Raw genomic sequence first — 22,599 nt, 5'->3', positions numbered from 1 at the left:
GAAGGAAAAAAAATGATAGTGAAAGAGTAGCAATCAATGAAATACAAAACAGACAATAGAGAAAATTAATGAAGCTGAAAGCTGGCTCATTGAAAAGATAACAAAATTGACATATTTCTAGCTAAGATGAGCAAGAACAAATAATACAAATCACCAATATTAGGAATGGAAAAAGGGATTATCACTATAGATCCTATAGATGATAATGATAATAAATGAATAAAACTTCAACAATCTAGATGAAATGGGCAAATTTCTTGAAAAATGCAACTTAAAAAATTGATACAAGAAGAAATAAAAATATCCAAGTAGCCCTATATCTATTTTAAAAATTGAATTTATTATCCAAAACCTTCCCCAAAAGAAAGCTCCAGGCCCAAATGGTTTCACTGGTAAATTCTATCAAACGTTCAAAAAGTAAATAATACTGATATACACAAACTTTTTCAGAAAATACAGGAAAGGGCATCATGGCCCAACTCTTTTTTGAGGTTAGCAATACTCTAATCCCCAAGCTGACAAAGATATTAAAAAAAAAAAAGGAAATTATAGACTGATATCTCTCATAACTATAGATGCAAAAAAACTGCTAGTGGGAATATAAATTGGCAAACTCTCTCTGAAGAGGAATTTGGTAATGTATTTCAAAAGTCTTAAAAATCTTTTTATTCTTTAATCCAGTAATACTCCCTCTATGAATTTACTTTAATAAATAAACATTCTCACATGTTTACCTACAGATATGTTAGAACAATTGAGAACAAAGTAAATGATAAACAATAAGATTTTTTACTGTTAGGATTCATTTATGGAATACTATTAAAAATATTGGTATAGGTGGGTGACATCAGCATCATGGCAGAGTGAGCTTTCCCGTAATCTCTTCCTCCAATAAGATACAACAAAAGGAACAGTCACAGACCAGCAACAGACTCCTAGACAGCGAAAAGGAAGATCGGAAAGATCCACACTGCCACACATCTGAGAGTGGAACGTGCAGGGCCCCCGGAGGAAGTGGGAAGAGTAAGGAGAACTCCTCTCCCTCCTTATCAGATCAGCGATCCCGGTCCCCGCAGCTCCCAGAGACGGGGGCAGGGCGGCCCTCTGCAGGGAAACCACAGCTCTTTGGGCTCTCTCAGCTGGTGGGAGACTCCCACACAGAGGACTCAGAACTGCTACAGGGGTACCATCAACATCCCAGGAGAGCAGATAACGAGGGGTGAGCAAGAAGCACCCCATGCCAGGGACCCAGCAGGCAAAAGAGAGAGCCCCCCTATCCCCGCATGGCGGACACTGCAGCTCAGCTGACCAGACCAGACCAAGCAGCTGGCCAATCACAGTGAGCAGCTGGGGCAGAGCGCAGGGGGCTCATATTACACAGCTCTTAACCCCCATACGGTGGCAACGGGTGGAAATTGCAACCAGATATTTCCAGGATGAGGAAAAGCAAAGCAAATACAGGAACCACAATGCAAAGGTACACGAAATCACCAGACCAGAAGGAAAATGACAAGCACCCAGACACCAACCCTGAAGACACAGAAATCCATAACCTAAACAACAGAGATTTCAAAATAGCTATCATAAAGAAACTCAGCGAAATACGAGATACCACAGACAAACAATTCAATGAGATTAGGAGTTTCTTCACCAAAGAGATTGAAATCATAAAGAAAAACCAATTGGTACTGATGGAGATGAAGAACACAATGGAGGAGATAAAGGAGAATCTGGAATCTTTAAAGAACAGAGCTGACAAAATGGAGGAAAGAATTAGCATTATAGAGGATAGGAATACAGATATGCTCCAGATAGAAGAGGAGAGAGAACTAAGAGTAAAAAGAAATGAAGAAAGTCTCCGAGAAATATCGGACTCTATTAGGAAATGTAACATAAGAATTATAGGTATTCCTGAGGGAGAAGAGAGGGAAAGAGGAACAGAGAGCCTATTCAAGGAAATAATAGCTGAGAACTTCCCAAATCTGGGGAAGGAGCAGGAAATACCATTAAGTGAAGCCAATAGGTCACCTAAATACATTAACAGGCAAAGGCCCACTCCACGACGTATGGTGGTAAGGTTGGCTAAAGTCAGTGACAAAGAAACAATATTAAGGGCAGCTAGACAAAAACGAAAAATAACGTACAAAAGAACTCCCATCAGGCTCTCAGCAGATTTCTCAACAGAAACTTTACAGGCTAGGAGAGACTGGAATGATATATTCAAAATACTGAAAGACAAAAACTTTCAGCCAAGAATACTCTATCCAGCAAAAATATCCTTCAAATATGATGGAGAAACAGTAACTTTCCCAGGTAAACAAAAGCTAAGGGAGTTCATGGCCACGAGACCCCCACTGTGAGAAATACTCAAGAAGGCCCTCAGGCCTGAAAAAAAGAAGAGAAAGGGAACACAAAGCTTGGAGCAAGGAGAAAAATAGGTAGACAAAATCAGAAAGATAGTAGATTTTTACTGGAATAGGTTAGCAACCACTTAAATACCAAAATCAAAGATCAAAGGAAGGAAGCCACCAAAAATAAAGATAACTTCATCACTGTAAACACACACCCACAACACAAGATAGAATAAGGTATAACAAGATGACTTAGAAGGGGAAGAGGAAAGAGATTGAATTAACTTAGTGTAAGGAAATAACAGGCCATCAGATAATGGACCAGCTCATACACAAGATTTTTTATACAAACCTCAAGGTAACCACTAAACAAATAACCAAAACAAAATCACATATGTTAAACAAAGAGAAAACTAGAAGAGTCATAAGACAGAACAACCAAACTGAAAGGGCAATCTGAAACAAATGGGAGAATAAACAAAGGAAATGCAAAAGAACCAGAAAATAAATGACAAAACAGCAACATTAAGCCCTCATATATCAATAACTACCCTAAATGTAAATGGATTGAACTCTCCAATCAAAAGATACAGAGTGGCAGGATGGATTAAAAGGCAAGACCCAACAATATGCTGCCTCCAGGAAACACATCTCAGCTCTAAAGACAAGCACAGGCTCAGAGTGAAAGGATGGAAGACAATACTCCAAGCTAATGGCAAACAAAAGAAAGCAGGTGTTGCCATACTCATATCAGACAAAGTAGACTTCAAGATAAAACAGGTTAAGAGAGACAAAGAAGGGAAATATATAATGATAAAAGGGACACTCCACCAAGAAGATATATCAATTATAAATATATATGCACCCAACATAGGAGCACCAAAGTACATAAAGCAACTATTAACAAACCTAAAAGGAGACATTAAAAACAACACAATAATACTAGGGGATCTTAATACCCCCCTTACATCAATGGCTCATCCAGACAAAAAGTCAATACAGAAACAGTGGACTTAAATGAAAAACTGGACAAGATGGACCTAGTAGACATATACAGAGCACTCCATCCAAAAACAGCTGACTACACATTCTTCTCAAGCCCGCATGGAACATTCTCAAGGATAGACCATATGTTGGGAAACAAAGCAAGCCTCAATAAATTTAAGAAGATTGAAATCATAACAAGCATCTTTTCAGACCATAATGCTATGAAACTGGAAATCAACCACGAAAAAAAACCTGGGAAAGTGACAAAAATGTGGAGATTAAACAACATGCTACTGAACAACCAGTGGATCATTGATGAAATTAAAGGAGAAATCAAAAAACATCTGGAAACAGACAAAAATGAAAATATGCCATACCAAATCATATGGGATGCAGCAAAAGTGGTCCTGAGAGGGAAACTCATAGCGATACAAGCCCACCTTAACAAACAAGAAAAAGCCCAAATAAGCAACCTTAAATTACACCTAACAGAACTAGAAAAAGAACAACAAACAAAGCCCAAAGTCAGCAGAAGGAGAGAAATAATAAACAGAGCAGAAATAAATGAAATTGAGACAAAAAACACAGTAGAAAGGATTAATGAAGCAGAGTTGGTTCTTTGAGAAGATAAACAAAATTGACAAACCCTTAGCAAGACTTACTAAGAAAAAAAGAGAAAAGGCTCAAGTAAATAAAATTAGAAAGGAAAGAGGAGAAATTACGATGGATACCACAGAAATACAAAGGATTATAAAAGAATACTATGAGAAATTATATGCCAACAAATTGGACAATATAGAAGAAGTGGATAAATTCTTAGACTCATACAACCTTCCGTAACTGAACCAAGAAGAAATGGAGAATCTGAATAGACCAATCACAAGTAAAGAGATTGAAATAGTAATCAAAAACTTCCCAAAAAATAAAAGTGCAGGACCAGGTGGCTTCTCTGGTGAATTTTACCAAACATTCAAAGGAGATTTAATACCCTTCCTTCTCAAACTATTCCAAATAATAGAGGAAGATGGAACACTTCTAGCTCATTCTACGAGGCCAACATCACCCTGATACCAAAGCCAGACAAAGACAATACAAAGAAGGAAAATTACAGGACAATATCGCTGATGAACATAGATGCAAAAATCCTCAACAAAATATTGGCAAACCGAATACAGCAATACATTAAAAAGATCATACACCACGATCAAGTGTTATTTATACCAGGGACACAGGGATGGTTCAACATCCGCAAATCAATCAGTGTGATACACCACATCAACAAAACAAAGAATAAAAATCACATGGTCATCTCAATAGACGCAGAGAAGGCATTTGACAAGATACAACACCCATTTATGATAACAACTCTCAACAAAATGGGTATAGAAGGAAAGTACCTCTACATAATAAAGGCTATTTATGACAAACCCACAGCCAACATCATACTCAATGGGGAAAGACTGAAAGCCATTCCTCTGAGAATAGGAACGAGGCAGGGCTGCCCACACTCACCACTCCTATTCAACATAGTACTGGAGGTTTTGGCCAGAGCAATTGGGCAAGAAAAAACAATAAAAGGAATCCAAATAGGCAACGAAGAATTGAAACTGAGTATTTGCAGATGACATAATTTTATATATAGAAAACCCTAAAGAATCCATTGGAAAACTATTAGAAATAATCAACAACTACAGCAAAGTCGCAGGGTACAAAAACAACCTACAAAAATCAGTTGCATTTCTGTATGCTAATAACAAACTAACAGAGAGCTCAAAAAGCTAATACCATTTACAATTGCATCAAAAAGAATAAAATACCTAGAAATAAATCTTACCAAGGAGGTGAAAGACCTATGCAATGAAAATTACAAGACATTATTGAAGGAAATTGATGATGACATAAAGAAATGGAAAGACATCCCATGCACATGGATTGGAAGAATTAACATAGTTAAAATGTCTATATTACCTAAAGCAATCTACAGATTCAATGCAATCGCAATCAGAATCCCAATGACATTCTTCACAGAAATAGAAAAAAGAATATAAAATTCATATAGGGCAACAAAAGACCCCGAATAGCTAAAGCAATCCTAAGAAAAAAGAACAAAGCTGGAGGCATCACAATCCCTGACTTCAAAACATACTACAAAGCAATAGTAATCAAAACAGCATGGTACTGGTACAAAAACAGACACACAGATCAATGGAACAGAATTGAAAGCCCAGAGATAAAACCACACATATACGGACAGCTAATTTTCAACAAAGGAGCTAAGAACATACAATGGAGAAAGGAAAGTCTCTTCAATAAATGGTGTTGGGAAAACTGGACAGCCACATGCAAAAGAATGAAAGTGGACCATCTGCTATTGCCATTCACAAAAATTAACTCAAAATGGATCAAAGACCTGAGGGTGAGACCTGAAACTATAAAACTCATAGAAGAAAATATAGGCAACACACTATTTGACATTGGTCATACAGGATTCTTTTCGGATGACATGCCTACCCAGACTAGGGAAACTAAAGAAAAAATAAGCAAGTGGGACTTTATCAGATTAAAGAGCTTCTACAAGACAAACGAAACCAGAATCAAGATGAACCGACAACCCACCAGCTGGGAGAAAATATTTGCAGAACATATATCTGACAAGGGGTTAATCTCCATAGTATATAAAGAACTCACACAACTGAACAACAAAAAAACAAACAACCCGATCAAAAAATGGGCAGAGGAAGTGAACAGACACTTCTCCAAAGAAGCTATACAGATGGCCAATAGGCACATGAAAAGATGCTCAACATCACTAATCATCAGGGAAATGCAAATCAAAACAACACTAAGATATCACCTCATGCCCGTTAGAATGGCTATAATCACCAAGACAAAAAACAACAAATGTTGGAGAGGATGTAGAGAAACAGGAACCCTCATACACAGCTGGTGTGAATGCAAACTGGTACAGCCTCTATGAAAAACGGTATGGAGATTCCTCAAAGAATTAAAAACAGAAATACCCTATGATCCAGGTATCCCATTACTAGGAATCTATCCAACAAACCTGAAATCAACAATCCAAAGAGGCTTATGCACCCCTATGTTCATTGCAGCATTATTCACTATAGCCAAGAAGTGGAAGCAACCTGTGTCCCTTGACTGATGATTGGATCCAGAAGATGTGGTATATATACACAATGGAATACTACTCAGCCATAAAAAAAGACAAAATTGTCCCATTTGCAACAACATGGATGGGCCTGGATAGTATTATGTTAAGTGAAATAAGCCAGAAAGAGAAAGACAAACACTGTATGATCTCACTCATATGTGGAATATAAACCAACACATGGACAGAGAAAACTGTATTGTGGTTGCCAGGGGCAATGGGGGTAGGGGGTGGCACAAGGGGTGAAGGGAGGCATATATATGGTGATGGACAAACAAAAATGTACAACCCAAAATTTCACAATGTTATAAACTATTAAAACATCAATAAAAAAATGTTGATATAGATTATTGAAATGGGAAATACTTAGCAAATTAAATGGGAAAGGCTACTTAAAATACATTCCCTTAAGTCCTTGACAACTATTTTTAATACATGCTTGGAAAAATTAATTTGTAGAGTACAAGGCAAACTTAGTAATGACTACCTTCTGATGATTGAATTTGGGATGGTTCTGGATTTTTTTTCTTTTATCAATATTTTCCCGAGTTAGGTGAACTTGTGTTATTTTAAATAAAAATATAAAATAGTTCAAATATGCTTATAGATTTGGGTAAAGACACTTATTTAGTTTTTTATTAATGTTGAGTAATAGTGCCTCTTTTGTGAAATTTTAAATTACTCTTTTATTTTTTGATATGAAAAGTTCATTTATAATTAATAGTCATAGAGAGTGACTAATCCCAGTAATAGGAACCATTACTTCTACCAACCTTAAATAGGTAACTGGTATGTGTGAGCTATTCTGCTAGTAGCTCTTTAAGTTACAGAGATGTAAAAGGCATGGTTTTAACTGTCTAGTAGAGGTAAAGATATAGCTAATCATAGCATTTAAATGCCCAGGGCAGAGAGGGCAGGTAGGTTCATCTGTGTTCCAGTTCTGATTGATGGGTGGTGGCTGTCTGAAAAGGTGTGTTAAGACAAATTGTGAGGCCATTCCTGGAATCAGCTTAACGTGTGCTGATGATTTAATAATACCTACTCTGATCAAGAGAGCAGAACAGTGTGGGACTGTGTGCCATTCTTGACCTAGTTAGGGAATAAAGGTAATCTTATTTTTAAAGATGAGCATGGGACACATATCTGCCTGAGATGAGCACTGATGGATATGTGCAAGGTGGTAAGTGGCACACAAGGTCAAAATAAAAGGTTGGGAGATTACTTCTGGCTCTGACTGCTGTGAAATCAGGCCATTTCATGGCTTCTGTTAGAATGGTTTATATTTCTGAGAGAAAATTAGTGGTTTATTGAATTATGACTTCCAGATTTTAGCCTCAGAAACCAAATAAATCTAAGTCAGTCTTGATATATGATGCATTATATGCATTATGTATACTCCTGGCATGACAATTTCTGCACATCCAGATTATTATGTCCATGAGCAGGTAGGATGTTGTAGGTGGCAGAAAGGATGGGTACGAAGGTGGGAGGGGAGTGAGCAGGGAAACCTTGCCCCTTCTTTGATATGCTGCGGCAGTGTCACTCACAGGTCATGTGACGCCATGACATGCCTTCATTTCTGTGTCCCATGGATGTCTGTACCCATATAAGCAGTGTCTGAAAGGTTTTCAGACTTTTTGGCGTTTAATTCATCATTAAGTTATATTTTGCCCCTAGCTAGTGAATTTCTAAGCCTTTGTGATCATTGAAGGGAAGTGACTATCCTTTTCTGAAGGACTGTGTAACTTTTACATTGCTAGTCCACTCTCTTCAGTCCACTCACTTACTTCGTGTGTGTATGTAGTGTGTATGAATGAAACTCACTCCTATACTCCACTCCACCCCTCTTCGAGTGAGAATGAGCTCTGAGGACCACAGCTTATCTCTGGCCTTCCATTCCTTTTTTATTTACAATTTACAAGGAGGATTTATTTTTCCCCTTTCTTCTTAGAAGAGCTCTTAATTTTAGTTTTATTTAATCTTGGTCTACTTGAACTCCTTACCGTTAAGACAGAGATTTAAAGCTGAGTTTTTATTATTAGTCGCTTCCGACTCCTAATAACCCTGGGTGCAGCAGAGCAGAACCCTGCCCCATCTTTTTGCGCCATCCTCTCACCTTCCGGCACTGTATCAGACAAGGCTCTACTGCTATTCATAGGGTTTTCACGGCCAATTTTTGAGGGAGTGGGTGGCCAGGTCCTTCTTCCTGGTCTGTCTTAGTCTGGAAGCTCTGCTGAAACCTGTCCACCATGGGTGGCCCTGCTGGTATTTGAAATACCGGTGGCATAGCTTTCAGCATCACAGGAACACGCAGCCACTACTGTATGACAACATGGCAACAGATGAGTGGTGTGGTTCCCTGACCAGAAAACGAACCCAGGTCGCGGTGGTGAGAGCACCAGATCTTAACCATTCTTAGAGCCAACGTAAACATTTATCTAGAGCTGGATATATAAACTAACTTTTTATGTTGGCTGTTTGGAAAAATCTCTATGTATTTTCCATCCCTCTTAATTTTGATTCATGGTATTTCAGGGTTTGAGCGAAGTGTAACAGTTTAGAAGCCCAAGACCTTCCTGATTTTTGAGACCCCTGCACTCCGTTTCTAACACATGTTTTTTCAGCCTATGTGTGAAACGCAGCCAGAGACAGAAATTACACTCCAATCCAATACAGCCTATTGTATCTTTGGAACAACTTTGACCGTTAAAAATTCTTTATCATAATGGCCATAATTCTCTTCCTTGGGAGTCATGTAAATAGTCAAGCACCTCTTTAAACGTGAGATGCCTTCAGATATTAAAATAGTGCTGTCATGCTGCTCTGTCTTCTCTTTTTAGCATCCCTGCTTCCTTCTACTCTTTCTATTCAGGGCCATCTTCAGGTCCTTTTTCTATTGATCATTCTTTAAATATTTCACCCAGAAATGAGCCCAGTAGTCCAGGGATTGTCTACTTCTGCTATCTCTTTTCTATTAACTAGTGAAGACTTGGGTAGAGTTGCTGGTTTGAGGTGTGTGTGGGCAGTTTGCATTTCATTGTTCACTCTTTGCATGTAGTGTTGAAAGCAACCCCTAAGTGTTTTTCGTACTTGCTTCTGTGTTTGTACTCAAGAGCTGACTAATACTTATTCCTGTGAAAGTCCATCTTGTCACATTGGGCTCGTCATTTCAACCATCTCCTGTGGTTTTGTATTATTGGCACCCAAGATAGTGGCAGCTGTGTTGAGTAGGCTAGAGCTGAGGACAGAATTCTTCAATCTTGCAATTAGATCCATACTAATGCTATTTTTTTTTAAATTTTTAGGTAATCAGTGCTTTTTGATAATATGCTTTTTGGGAAAAGCATAGTTAGAAACCATTTTTCTTTTTGAATTGAGTTTTGCGCTTAAATGATATTCTCTGAAGAATCTTGGGGAAAAAAACTGAAGTTTGATTAGATTATATTAGCATATGGTCAGTAACAATGAAAGTACATGTAAAGCCTTAGACAACTCTTCTTGAGAAAATTAAATCATATTTTTGTCTTTCTTTTAAACTTTCTTTCTTTGTACTGGTTTAAATAGTGTTGTAAACAATACTTAATTTTGAAGCATTTTCTAATGTTCCAAAAACCTTTTAGTGCTTGAAAGTGTAAGCTTTGGAGTAAGACTGCCTGGGTTGAATACCAGCTCCTGTGGAAGTGGCCTTGGGAGAATAAGTTCATCTTTCTAAGCCTCAGTTGGCTTGTCTATAAAATGTGAATTAAAATAATGGCTGTCTCCTGGATTTATTTTTAGGAGAAAATGAATCTAAAACACCTTATTACTTATAGCGATAGTAATCTCTCAAATGTTATCTTTTATTAGTATTTTTAAAAATGTTATAAAATCATTACAGCTTTTCATAAGATAAAATAATTTTAGCTATAAGTTTACCAATATGTTTTAAAATTAATTAATGGTATGTTTTAATTGCGACCCACAATGCAAGTTTTAGGTTTTTTTCCTAAGAGGATTACCTGCTGTAGGAAAAGTTGAATATCTAAAGTATTTTTTCTTTTATTATTACTAATCAGGTCCAACTTAGTTCAGTTGATCTTATAGAACAGTGAAAGTCAAGAGTAGGAACTCGATATCTGTCAGATCCTCACTAATAATGGCCATGTTTTTATTTCTTCCTTGTGACTGTCTCAACAAGATTCTATAAAACTTCAGATTCTGATGAAATTATATTTTTATTTATCAATGTAGATAGGTTTAAGAGTTCCTTTAAGAGTCTGTTTTCATAATTATAGTTAGTCTGTGTCTTCATAATGACTCATTTCCCTGAAATGCATTTCATTCTCAAGTAATTCTGATGTGTAAACCAAGAAGTTATCTGCACATTCAACTCTTCCCTTTTTTTAGGGCAAGTCCTCTTCAAACCCAGTATGATAAACATTTCCAGTCATTTTTTGTACCCTAGTCTCCTTAAATATTAATACTTATATGTATTGTTGATTGCCCTTACTAAAGTAATGTGGTACCTTAAAAATAAACCATTCTGTTACAAAGTAAGATGTCCTAAGAAAGGTAAACTTTTAAAAAGAATGTTAAAAGGAATAAACATTAATAGTTGAAACCTGGGTAAAATTAAGGGCTTTCAAGTGGCTTGGATATTCTAGGTGCTTCCCTGAATCCAAATTAAGCTAAACTCTGAACCGTTTGAGAAAAGCAAAAGAAGGGGAGGTGGCACTGAGGGTTGGTGTTCAGTGGGGAGTTACCTGGGGAAGAAGGGGAGACTGTCCCAAGCAGCAAGCATCACACAGACAAAGGCATGGGGGAGAAGAGTGAATATGGGAGTGTGAAGGGCTTTAAGCAGAGAAGTGACTGAGAGAGTTTCCGTTTTAGAAAGGCTATTCTGACAACTTTGTGGTCAACAGAGTGCCTCTATTATATACAGTCCAGGTTTGGGATGTAATTAGTGTAAAGAATCATGGACCATGGAAAACCAGCTGCCATCCCTGGGGGGGTCCTCCTGAAACTGCTCTCACCTGGCTTTAGATTGGAGAATTAATTGAGTCCTTCTTGGGATCCCCTAGTTCTGCCTTGGGCAGTGGGTAAAGTGATCCTTGGTCATCATTTTCTTGGGAATTAGTTCTGCATAGAGGACTCGGACATTTGCCTAACTTCTTCTCCAGGTTCCTGGTAAGATTCTCCCAGGATGAAGAAACTACTTCCTCCAACAGGCAGACATGGTCTGAGATTTTTCCTCAGGTGGCTTTGGGTTATATGTTCCATTTTCCTAAGTCTGTTAGATGCTACATTTATCCATTCGACAAGTATGCATTATGCACCCATTGTGTACCCTGTTGTGGGCTGGAAGAATGTCAGCTGAATGAAAGTGCCCCTACTTGAAGGGAGCTCAAAGCAAAATGTTTAGGAGAAGACACAGCCCAACTAGACTCAGAGTGACTGAACTCTTCCCATAATTCAGAGATTACAAAATAGGTGTCCTGCTGGCCAAACAAGGCCTGCCAGTTCTATTTTATTTGATGAAGTGTTGTAATTTTTTAAAAACTTGAATGCCCTTTGTTAGAGCATCTCTTTGATATATACCATATCAAATATACACGTTGCTGTTGGCTACCTGACCTCTGCCGGCAGTTTCCTAGTGGGGAGCCTGGTTGTTGGATCTTGAAATTTCCAAGTCACCAAAAGTTCCCAGGTGGATAATTGGATCTACTTATGTTCTCTCTTCCTCCAACCGGGAAAACTCACTTGGCATAGAATATGTTGATGTACGAAGATAATTTTCTATTGCTCCCTAGTAAGAATCAAGGAAAGAAAATGGATATATTTTATTCTAATACTAAATATATAAAAATAGTAAAAAATCAGTTATTAGTGGATAATTTGTCATATCCCGTGTTGTGAATGCACTAAGAGTTAATTTTGTAGCATCTTTTCTTCATGTCATATTCTTATTTAATTTGCAACTTTTAACCATGGAATCAAGATGGGCACCTGTGTTCTTATAAGCCTGATAGAAAGCTGTAGACTAAAAAACACATTTTAAGTCTTAGAATTATTTATTTCTAGAAACCCTGTCTTATAACTATGACAAGGATATATAAAAGCATGTGGGATATATATAACATATATAAACAAATTCCTGTATGGCTATAGAATAAAATTATTACCTGGCATCTTTAAAAACAATAAATATGGGTTCAGGGTCAGTTTAACATTAATGGAATGCATGTGGTCTTTCACATTCATTTTACCTGAGGTTTCCATACTTTTAGGAACTTTAAAAAAAAAAAAACGAAATCAGATTTGTTGTCTACACTCAAGGTGTCTTAGAGAACAAATGAGGCTGCTTCATTTCTCTTGTTCTGAAAAGGAAAGATATTAGGGACATAGTTGCATAGCTTGTTAGCAGCAAATACAGAACCACTACTTCTACCTTTAAAAGAATCTAATGTATGTATCTTGCACTTCATCATAAAGGTTAAGTGTCAGTTTATATTTGCAAAGCAAATCAATTGGCAGTTTTATGTTTATGATCCTGTACACATATAGTTATACAACGTTTTTGGCAGAAAAAAATTTGCCTGCATTTAAGAATGTTGCAGTGTGACTATCAGTTAAAGCTAGTAATTTTAAAACAAAACCAAATACAACAACAAATACACACAAAACTGTTTCATACTAGTAAAAAATATACTAAATATTTTCAGACCATAAAATCTGTTTAAACAGGAAACAGGTCCATGATATATGTATTGATCTCTTTTTTGTTGTTGTTAGTGCCATTGAGTTGTTTCCAACTCCTAGCAACCTTGTGTCCATCAGAGCGAAACCCTGCCCAATCTTTTTGTGCCATCCTCTTACCTTCCGGTGCTGTATCAGACAATCCTCTGCTGGTATTCACAGGGTTTTCATGGCCAGTTTTTTTGGAAATGGGTGGCCAGGTCCTTCTTCCTAGTCTGTCTTAGTTTGGAAGACTCTGCTGAAGCCTGTCCACCATGGGTGACTTGCTGGTATTTGAAATACCAGTGGCATAGCTTTCAGCATCACGGCAACATGCAGCTGCCACAGTATGACAACCGACAGATGGGTGGTGTGATTCTGTGACTGGGAAATGAACCCGGGCTGAGACAGTGAGAGCTCAAATCTTAACCACTAGACCACCAGGGCTGGCTATTTACCTCGTACATTATGTAAAAGCTTAATTTTAACCCATTTATCAAAAGTTCACTCTGATTTAAGAATAACTTGTGTGGTTAAGAAATGGCTTGAGTTAGTGTTACAAGTATTGTACGTAATAAAATATGTTGAATGAGTGTGTAGACATCAGGTAATTAAAATTGGTTGTTAAAATGTCGGTTTCGGCAGGGGACCCATAATGATAAATATTGGATACTAAAATGAGGACCAAGATGGAAAATTTTCAGAAGAAATTTGGAAATCCAGTTTTGACTTTTAAACTCATTACTCACGTTGAGGGTATAAAAAAATTTAGATGTTGGAGATTAAAAAGAAAGATTTTTATCAGAGAGCATTTCTCTGGAGAGAATTGTGCTGAGTCCTGCCCCGTCCCGTTGGTTTTTCCCTTCATCTCAAGTCAAGAGAAAAGGGCTTTAAGCAAACTATTTAATGACTTTAATAAATTTCTCCTGCAGATCTCGGTGGGCTGAGTGGAGGTGGGGCTGAAAAAGCAGACATGCTGTGGAAATGATAGAAAGGTGGTTGCGTGGTCATCTTGCACTCCCAGCTTTTGTTTAGGTGAAGATTCATGAGTGTTCCCTATAGACTAGGTTGTGCCATGGGCATCAAAGAGTGCAATTGAAATTGATTCATATCCCGTTCAATAGAGTCTGGAAAACATGGGACCTCAGCTGACAAAAAAATGCATTCTAGAGCCACATGAGGGATATATGCAAGGCTAGCTTCATGAGTGTGCAGCTTGCACAGTTGCAAAGGAGCATGCAATTAGAAGGGCCCTGTGCTGGTTAAATGGTGTGCTATTGTCATCTTGAAATTCTTCATAATTTTTGAACAAAGAGCCCCATGTTTTCATTTTGCACTGGGCCCCACAGATTATGTAGTCTGTCCTAAATTTATGACCTACATTAAGGAAACTGTAGACGAAGGGTCCCCAGCAGTGGGAAAGGGGGTGGCCCTCTAAAGTCACCAAGCATTTCAGGGGAAAAGAGTAGGCCTTAGGTAATTGCCACACTCAGTTGGTAAGGCTAGCCTACCGACTGAGCCGGTCAGGTAGAACATTTCTGCTCCTCTCACCTCCATCTTCATCATCTACCTCCAGTCCCTTCCAACCCAGAGAGGAGTGAAACAGCTTAGAAAGAGGAAGAGGTTTGGATAAAAGGAGAGAGGCTATCATAAACACTCCCTTCCCCGGTGTTGCATGTTAACCTGCAGCAGATCCTAGCTGGGCAAGGGAAGCTGTCATACCACTGAAGCTGGATATTCTAATAACCAAATTGAGATTGTTTTATGTCTAAAGTGACTATAGGACTTGTATTAGATAAAAGTGATTGGAAAAACCACGAGGCTATCCCAAGTTTTCATCCGGGTGTGGAGGATGAACTACTACATTGAATAAAAATCAAGAGAAAAGTGAAGGACAAAATGAAATTGTTTTTGAAATTGCATCTCTGAAGTGATACTTATTCAGTGTATTGATTACATAATTGAATTTGAAGAATTTAAAAATATCAAATGCTTTTTGACTCATAAACCATGTTGACTTTTAAGTTTAAAATGATCCTCTGAAAACTAGTTTAAATTTAGTGGTGAAATTGGACTTTTTGTAAATTGTATTTCTTAATCTAATTTGGTAATGGGAAAAGAGATATTAGATTATTCCATTTGTCATTTGCACTTGTGTTCATTTAGTTGTTGGCTTGCTGACAGTGATCTAAAAATAGAAAAGTTTAGTTGTTCAATGCAGTTACTTTTAAAGTGAGGAAATGTATGTAATATTTCGTTAGAAAACAACATGTTTAACGTTTTGGACACTTAAGCTTGATTTATTATAAAGTAATTTAGTTTTTCCACTGGCAGTGACATAGAATAATTTTTTTCTAGTGGCTATTCCAAATAACCTGGGTTAGGAAAATGTTGCTAGTTTTCAATATATTTCTACTGCTGTTTTCCATTTTATGCAGACTGTTATAGGCTAATTATAGAAAATTACATTTAGTGCCATGTGGATGTGAAATTAACTTCAATGCTAATGGACTGACATTTAGAGTAAAACGAGGTTACATTCTTGCCTGGGATTCTGTGAACCACATTTTAATGCCCTTCAACAATGAGGAGATATTTGCATCTTAAATTTTCTGCAGGTTTTCTGTAGTTGGTCAAACTTCACAAAATGTGAATGTGTGCTTTTTGACATAAATTTCATGAAGTATTTTCTTCTTTAGCAAATATCCTTATAAATTCTTTCTGGCTATTAAAAAAAAACTTGTAAGAAATTTATATTTTACTACTTAATTTGATAAGTGTTGTGTGAAATGTTCTATCAGCATAGAGATAATTTTTTTTATTTTAGAACTTTTGCTAAAAGTTATTTTAATTGTTGATATTTCTAATTTTACTTAAAATTAGAAAAGATTGCACCTAAAATTCAGATCCTTGGAGGAGTGGGCATCATGGGAAGAAACTATATTTGCATCATTTGTAATTTAAAAGACAATAGTCTTAAAGGAAGAAAATTTGAAAGTAGACTGGCATGCTAGGCTAGTCGGGGCTTGGGGGCACATTCCCTCACCTCTCACTCACCCCCTGATATCCTAGTAAGCCATTACTCACCACAGTTGTGAATACCATTTGGAAAAGTAATCACAAAATCTTCTTATAAATATCTTTCTGTATATTTTCATTTCTTTCTTCAATACATTCCTCTGATTTTGTCCTAGGCTCGCAGGAAGGAGGTATTTATTCAGGAACGGTATGGGAGATTTAATTTAAACGACCCGTTCTTGGCACTGCAGAGAGACTATGAAGCAGGTGCCGGCGATAAAGAGAAGAAGCCAGTCTGTACCAACCCCCTCTCCATCCTTGAGGCAGTCATGGCCCACTGCAGAAAAATGCAAGAAAGGATGTCCACACAGCTGGCTGCTGCTGAGAGCAGACAAAAGAAGGTATTGAGACTTTCAAACATTTTCCCCATGACACAGTATAGGATGAAGAAACCATCTCTGAGGTTGTTGTTTGTTCTTAAATATTGTATTTTCAAGAAGGGTTGGGATTAAGTACTTAAAAATGCAAAATGCTGACAGATTCTGGTGGCCCTCTTCAAATGTAACTCAAAATAAAAATAACACTAAACCATAAAAGAAGTATGACAAAGAAGTTATGTTTCCCATAATGGTTACTTTGATGCTTTCTTTAAAATATGGATTTTTGTTTTTGGACTTGCCTTTTCTAGTGCCATAATACATGCTTAATTGCTAGGTGGGTGATCCAGTAATGCAAACAGGATTCTAATCATATGGTGGCATCCCAAACTTATTTTATCCAGCTTCTGTCTCAAATATTTCTTTGCAATTAGAAATAATTTTATTATTTCTTTGGAAAATGAAACCAGCATGAGGAGAATAGAATGAAAGTTTGTATGGTATATGCAATCTCACAACGTGTCATCTTGAAGTGCTGGTTAGTCTCAAACTCGCCTCTGGGGTCTGATGGCTATGTCTGCTGCAGACCTCCAGGCTCCTGCTCACATGTGTTTCATTTAAACCAACCTCCTCCCCCTCCTCACCTCCCCACCAACGCACACACATATTTATTACACATGAGTACATGCTTCAAAGAGGCCTAAGTGATAAAAACTGTGATCAGCCATAAGGAGATAGAAGTTTATATTTTGTCCTTCCAATATGCTGCCGAGACTACTGATTCCCTTTATTAGAAAAGAGAGTGAGGAAGTCAGAGAAGCTAATGATGTCTGCCATGATTAGAATTAAAAGCAATATGTTTTTCCATCCATTATTAAAGCATAAATTAAAGTGTTTCTTCTATTTGTCCTTTTCAGAGAATTCGTCATAGCTCACATTTAACACCTGGTTGACAATTAACCTGAATGCACTATACTATAAATATTTATGATAGTCTCATTTAATGTGTGTGTTCTTTCCCTGTAATTATATCTTTGCATTAATATATGTATGCCAATGTTCTGGTATAGGTGTTGAATAAAAGCAAACCTTTTCCTCAGTATGTCATATGATCCAAAACTAAAGCACTGAGTGAAATAGTGGAGAAGAATAGAAGGCTTTCCGTGGATGTGAGACAGAATCAAATAATTTTACTCTGGACTTTGCAAACCCTCTACAAGGGCCTGCAGACAACCACTGAGGTCTCTGGAGATTTTCAAAAATCCCCACGAACCGCATAAGCAAGAGCCAGTGTATTTTAGCTGATGTCACTGAAGCTCATTTGTATTTCTTGGCTGAGACATTTCAATTATGTTCTTAATGTGTCAAATGAGCTATTTCATAATAAAATATTTCTGCTGGGTTTTATGCTGTGTTATCAAAAATCAAGAAAATATTTTATGTTCATTTCATATATAAAAAGTGCATGCTTTCCTAAATTTTACTTCAGTTTTGCATTTTATCATTTCTCTTATAGGAGAAAAAAAGATACTGATTTCAAGTTGAATCAAAGATTTTATTATCTAGCTGAATTTTTTTTTTTTTTTTAAATCAACTTACATCCTGTTTGTGTCTGAATGACTGGGTCATTTCCAACCTGGCTGGGAGTGAAAGGAAATTGTTTCTGTCCTATGGGTCCTGAGAGGCTAATATGAAATGAGCCAGTGATCTGTCTCCCACGTATAACGGGAATACAGGAGTCCTTTATGGCCATATTCATTGGCTGTGTCGTCTCAGTGAAGAGTGGCTCTGATAGGCAATGCCACCCTTTGTCCCTAAAGGATATTCTGTCCTGGTAGATTGTGACATGTGAGAAGAGTTACAGTTTGTATTCTTAATATGAATCTTTACTTATAAAGAAAATATCACATCAGCTGATAAGACCAGAAACACCAAAGTTATCTTTTTAGCAACAAAATTACCTGTCCCTTTAGTCCTGAAATATTTTACCCAAATATCTTCAGTTCCCTTGCATATAGAATAAATTGTAGCTTTAGAAATCGAAAAGCAGTAAGACAAAAAAATCCATTATTTTGAATGAGTTCAGTTCTTTAAATCACTGCCAGAGCAAAAGTCGGGGAAAGCAAAGGCCCCATTATCTGCAATTCGAGTATTTATTGTCTGACACCAGGCATAGCTCTTTGGTAATTCTAAGACATTTGGCCTGAACACTGCTCTGGTTGGCCTCTCAAGGCAGGAGAAGAGGCTCCATGCTCATTCATGCATCGGTTCCTGCTGAGACTACTAATAGGAGGGTTAACTGTTGGTAATTTGTGTGCCAGGAAAATTTGGGCAAGAGTCAATTTGGCAAATGGACTGAGCCCATAAAGCCACTTTGAATAAGCTAATGAGTAATCACCATGGGGAACTTTGCCTCTGGTAGTCTACTGCCCCTTTAGAGCCAGTAACCCAAGGTGGAATGATATTTGGGTTATTATTATTTATCTTGTGCATCATCTGTTAATAAAGTTCTATTCTAATTTATTTTCATTCGTTTTATTCACACTTAGCAAGTATAATTTCTAGCCCTGAAATAGGAAAGACCTTTTAATTTGAGCAGAGCCTTTAAAAGTAAGAAGCTAAAATAATAACTACAAAATTCAGAAGGGAGCAATTATTTTTTTACCAGCGAACAAACTAAAAGTAGCTCTGTGTATTAGATATAGCTGCTTCTGGGTGGCAGCTCAGTGTGAGATCAGTTGATGGCAATAGATGCGTCAGGCAGGATTCTTAGTTGCAAGCAAGTGAAGCCAACATTCATTGAGTTAAGCAGAAAAAGTGTCTATTGGTTGGCTTACGACTTGGTAGAGCAGGGCTCTTACTAGCCAGCATCACCAACAAATGTTCGCTATAGATCTAGTCTGCAGTGGGTGATACTTCTGCTGATGAGAGCTGGTTACGCTAGCTTGCTGACACCGGACAGCACCACTGCCATCACTGCTCTGGGTCTTGAGAGGTACTTCCCCTGGCCCCACTGCTTTGCATCACTCATTTCCTACTTGAAGCCTATGAGGAGGTGCATTTGATTGGCCAAGCTTAGGCCCCACACCTCTTCCTACCTACCAGGAAGACCAGCAAAGCAACAATTGGGTGTATATAGCCTCTATAGGGGAGAATCATAAGGTGGAGAATTCTCCCAACATAAGAAGGAGTTTCAGGTGCTAGATAACCAAAGAAATGACAAATGGGACAGAAAAGAACAATCAAATCACTCTTTTTGTTTAATTTATTACATATGCCTTTTTCTTCCTAGTGTAAATAATTGTACTTTGTTCTGCCATTAGTATTCAGTGCTCTCTACTTCATTATATAATGGTTACTTTATAACATATAAATATAATTTAATTTTAAATTGCTTTATAGACTTTCAAGGATAACACGGTAAAGAACCATCTAAAATGACATTTTTAGGAAGAGTATTTAGGACATTTTGTACATGAATGACTGTTTTTAGCTCATGCCTGAGTCTTTTTTGCATAATTCATTGTTACATTTCAAAATGCATTTTAACTCCCCAGGAGCATAGCAGAGTGAATATTAAGGGGGAGCTGGAGACTGAGGTCTGTGGCTCTGAGCAGGGATTTAGAGGAGAGAGTGCTTTGCCTGATCCATGACTTGCCTGCCCTCTCTTAAAACTCTAGCTCAAGAGTTGGTAGCTACGCCTCCTATAGAGAAAAAAAAGATCTTTTAATATATCTTCTTGTTATGTATTTGTTTACCAGGATTGGACAGGTATATGGGGGGGTGGGTGACCAGGTGGAGAAGAGGACAAAGATGCAATGAGTGTTGAAAGATATGGGAGAGCAGGAAGTAATATAGTTAAATGTCATGAGAGTCTTTCGTGGTTGTGGCAACCATGCCCTCTGCTTTCTCATTTTACAAATGACCATAATTGCTTTCCTCTCTGTTTTCCACTTTGAATTAGAACTAATTGCTTTACATTGCTGCTTTGCTTCCACCTACATAGTTTTCCCTTTCATTCTGTAAAAACCGTTGTTTGGTGACTCTTCATTCATGGCTCCCAGGCTGGGTGCTATTCTTGGAGCAACCACCCACTTTCTCGCTACCAGTGAAGCTGTGTTAGTTCTGAGCTCTTCCATACAATCCCCTGCTTTTGGCAAAAGGATTTGCTGATATTGCTCCGTGCAAAATTACCCCTCAGCCACTACTTGAAAGTGCTTGTGAGTAGATGTAAGTTGGACAATAATAACCAAGTCAACTGGCACTCAGTAATCTATGTACACAGGAGGCTGTGGTTCCTTTATAATTGTAGTGGTATGTAGTTGAGTTGGAGGGGTTTCTACCCCAACACATCAGATCCACAGCCCCTGGATCACTGCTTAGAATTTTACCAGATTTGGCCAGTGAGAGGCCTTTTAAGCTGGCTCCTTTTGACATGTCCCCATCATTCTATGTGCACTTCCTTACTTTCTTGCAGCAAGATACTCCAGGCTTATCTTCTCTTTTCCTTATCCTAACCCCTGGAATTAGCCATTACTCCCAGGAGCACTAGTTTCATTTTTAATGGAAAAATGGTGTTTATAAACAACTCTAGAGCTAAGAAACTATGTATATTTATCGTATTCATAAATATAATGTACACACATATATCTATATTTTATTTATCTATATGTCTTTTTATATCAAACCATTGAGTTCCTATGATATTGACCCCTCTGATTCTAATCCAAAACCATAGGGTACATTCTTGTATTTTTTCTGTTTAAAACTAACTTCTCCAACAGTGAGAAACCTGGCTCCCATTACACTTCAATATATTTACTCATTTACTCAAGCCTAGAACACACAGAGAGTAGTTTTCACAATTGCTAATCCATAGCACTGTAAAAAGCAAACATGCAAATCTAGAATTCACTATTGTTTACAGCTCTTTGAAGAAACACTTACTTGAAGTAAAATTTATACATCTTAAGTGTACAAATTGATGAGTTTTAAAAATGCATACACTGGTATAATCTGTACTCTTTACAAGATAGAAAATATTTCCATCACCGCAAAAAAAGTTTCTTGGAGTTGTTGTTATGTGCTGTCAAGTTGGCTCTGACTCCTGGTGACCTTATGAATGAGTGACGTCCACAATGTCCTGTCCTCAACAGCCGTATTCAGCTTCTGTAGACTCATACCCATGGCTTCCTTTATCTTCCTCTTTTCCTGCTGCCTTCGGCTTTTCCCAGCATTATTGTCTTTTCCAAAGAATCCCACCTTCTCATGATGTGCCCAAAGTAGGACAGCCTCGGTTTTATCATTTTTGCCTGTAGCAATAGTTCAGGCTTAATTTGCTCTAGGATCCACTTATTCGTCTTTGTGGCAGTCCAGGGCATCCATAGAGCTCTCCTCCAGCACCATATTTCACATGAATCAATTTTTTTCCTGTCAGCCTTCTTTGCTGTCCAGCGTTTGCACCTGTACATAGTAATTGGGAATACCAGAGTGTGGGTAAGCTTGGCTTTGGTCTCTAATGACTCTTCCTTACACCTGATGACTTTCCTGATTCTTGCATGGCTGTGCTTCCAAGTCTTAGTCTTCTCTTGATTTCTTGGCTGCAGTTTCCCTTTAAATTGATGACTGAACCAAGGTAAATAAATCTTTAACAATTTCAGTGTCTTCATTGTCTATGTTAAAGTTGTGTAGTTCTTCTGTAGTTATGATTTTTGTCTTCTTGATGTTCAAATGCAGTCCTGCTTTGGTACTTTCTTCTTTCACTTTTGTCAGAAGTCATTTCAAGTCATTTGTTGCTTTCATGCACCCTTATCTGACGCCTTTGTCTATAGGAAATCATTCTGTCTCTCCATATTCTGTCCTGACTGTAGCTTCTTGTCCGCAATACAGGTTACGCATCAGGACAGTCAAGTGCTGAGGCACGCCCATTTCTTTCAGAGCAGCCCATAGCTTTTCATGATCCACACGGTCAAAGGCTTTATTA

General features: G+C 37.6%; 1 protein-coding gene across 2 annotated transcripts in view; it reads left to right on the top strand.

The window, feature by feature from the left end:
• Nucleotides 1–22,599, top strand: part of CTTNBP2 (cortactin binding protein 2) — a 150,962-nt gene that overhangs the window by 48,660 nt on the left and 79,703 nt on the right. For both annotated transcript variants that reach the window (XM_004418768.3, XM_087429980.1), the window contains exon 3: nucleotides 16,416–16,640. In XM_004418768.3, the coding sequence (XP_004418825.2) occupies nucleotides 16,416–16,640 (225 nt within the window). The remainder of the gene's footprint in view (nucleotides 1–16,415; nucleotides 16,641–22,599) is intronic.

This window comes from Ceratotherium simum, chromosome 1 (assembly GCF_057802395.1).
Source record: "Ceratotherium simum simum isolate JZ-2026a chromosome 1, ASM5780239v1, whole genome shotgun sequence".
NCBI classification, from domain to species: domain Eukaryota; kingdom Metazoa; phylum Chordata; class Mammalia; order Perissodactyla; family Rhinocerotidae; genus Ceratotherium; species Ceratotherium simum.
Note: the sequence above shows the minus strand (reverse complement) of the source record. Positions and strands in the feature narration are given on the sequence as shown.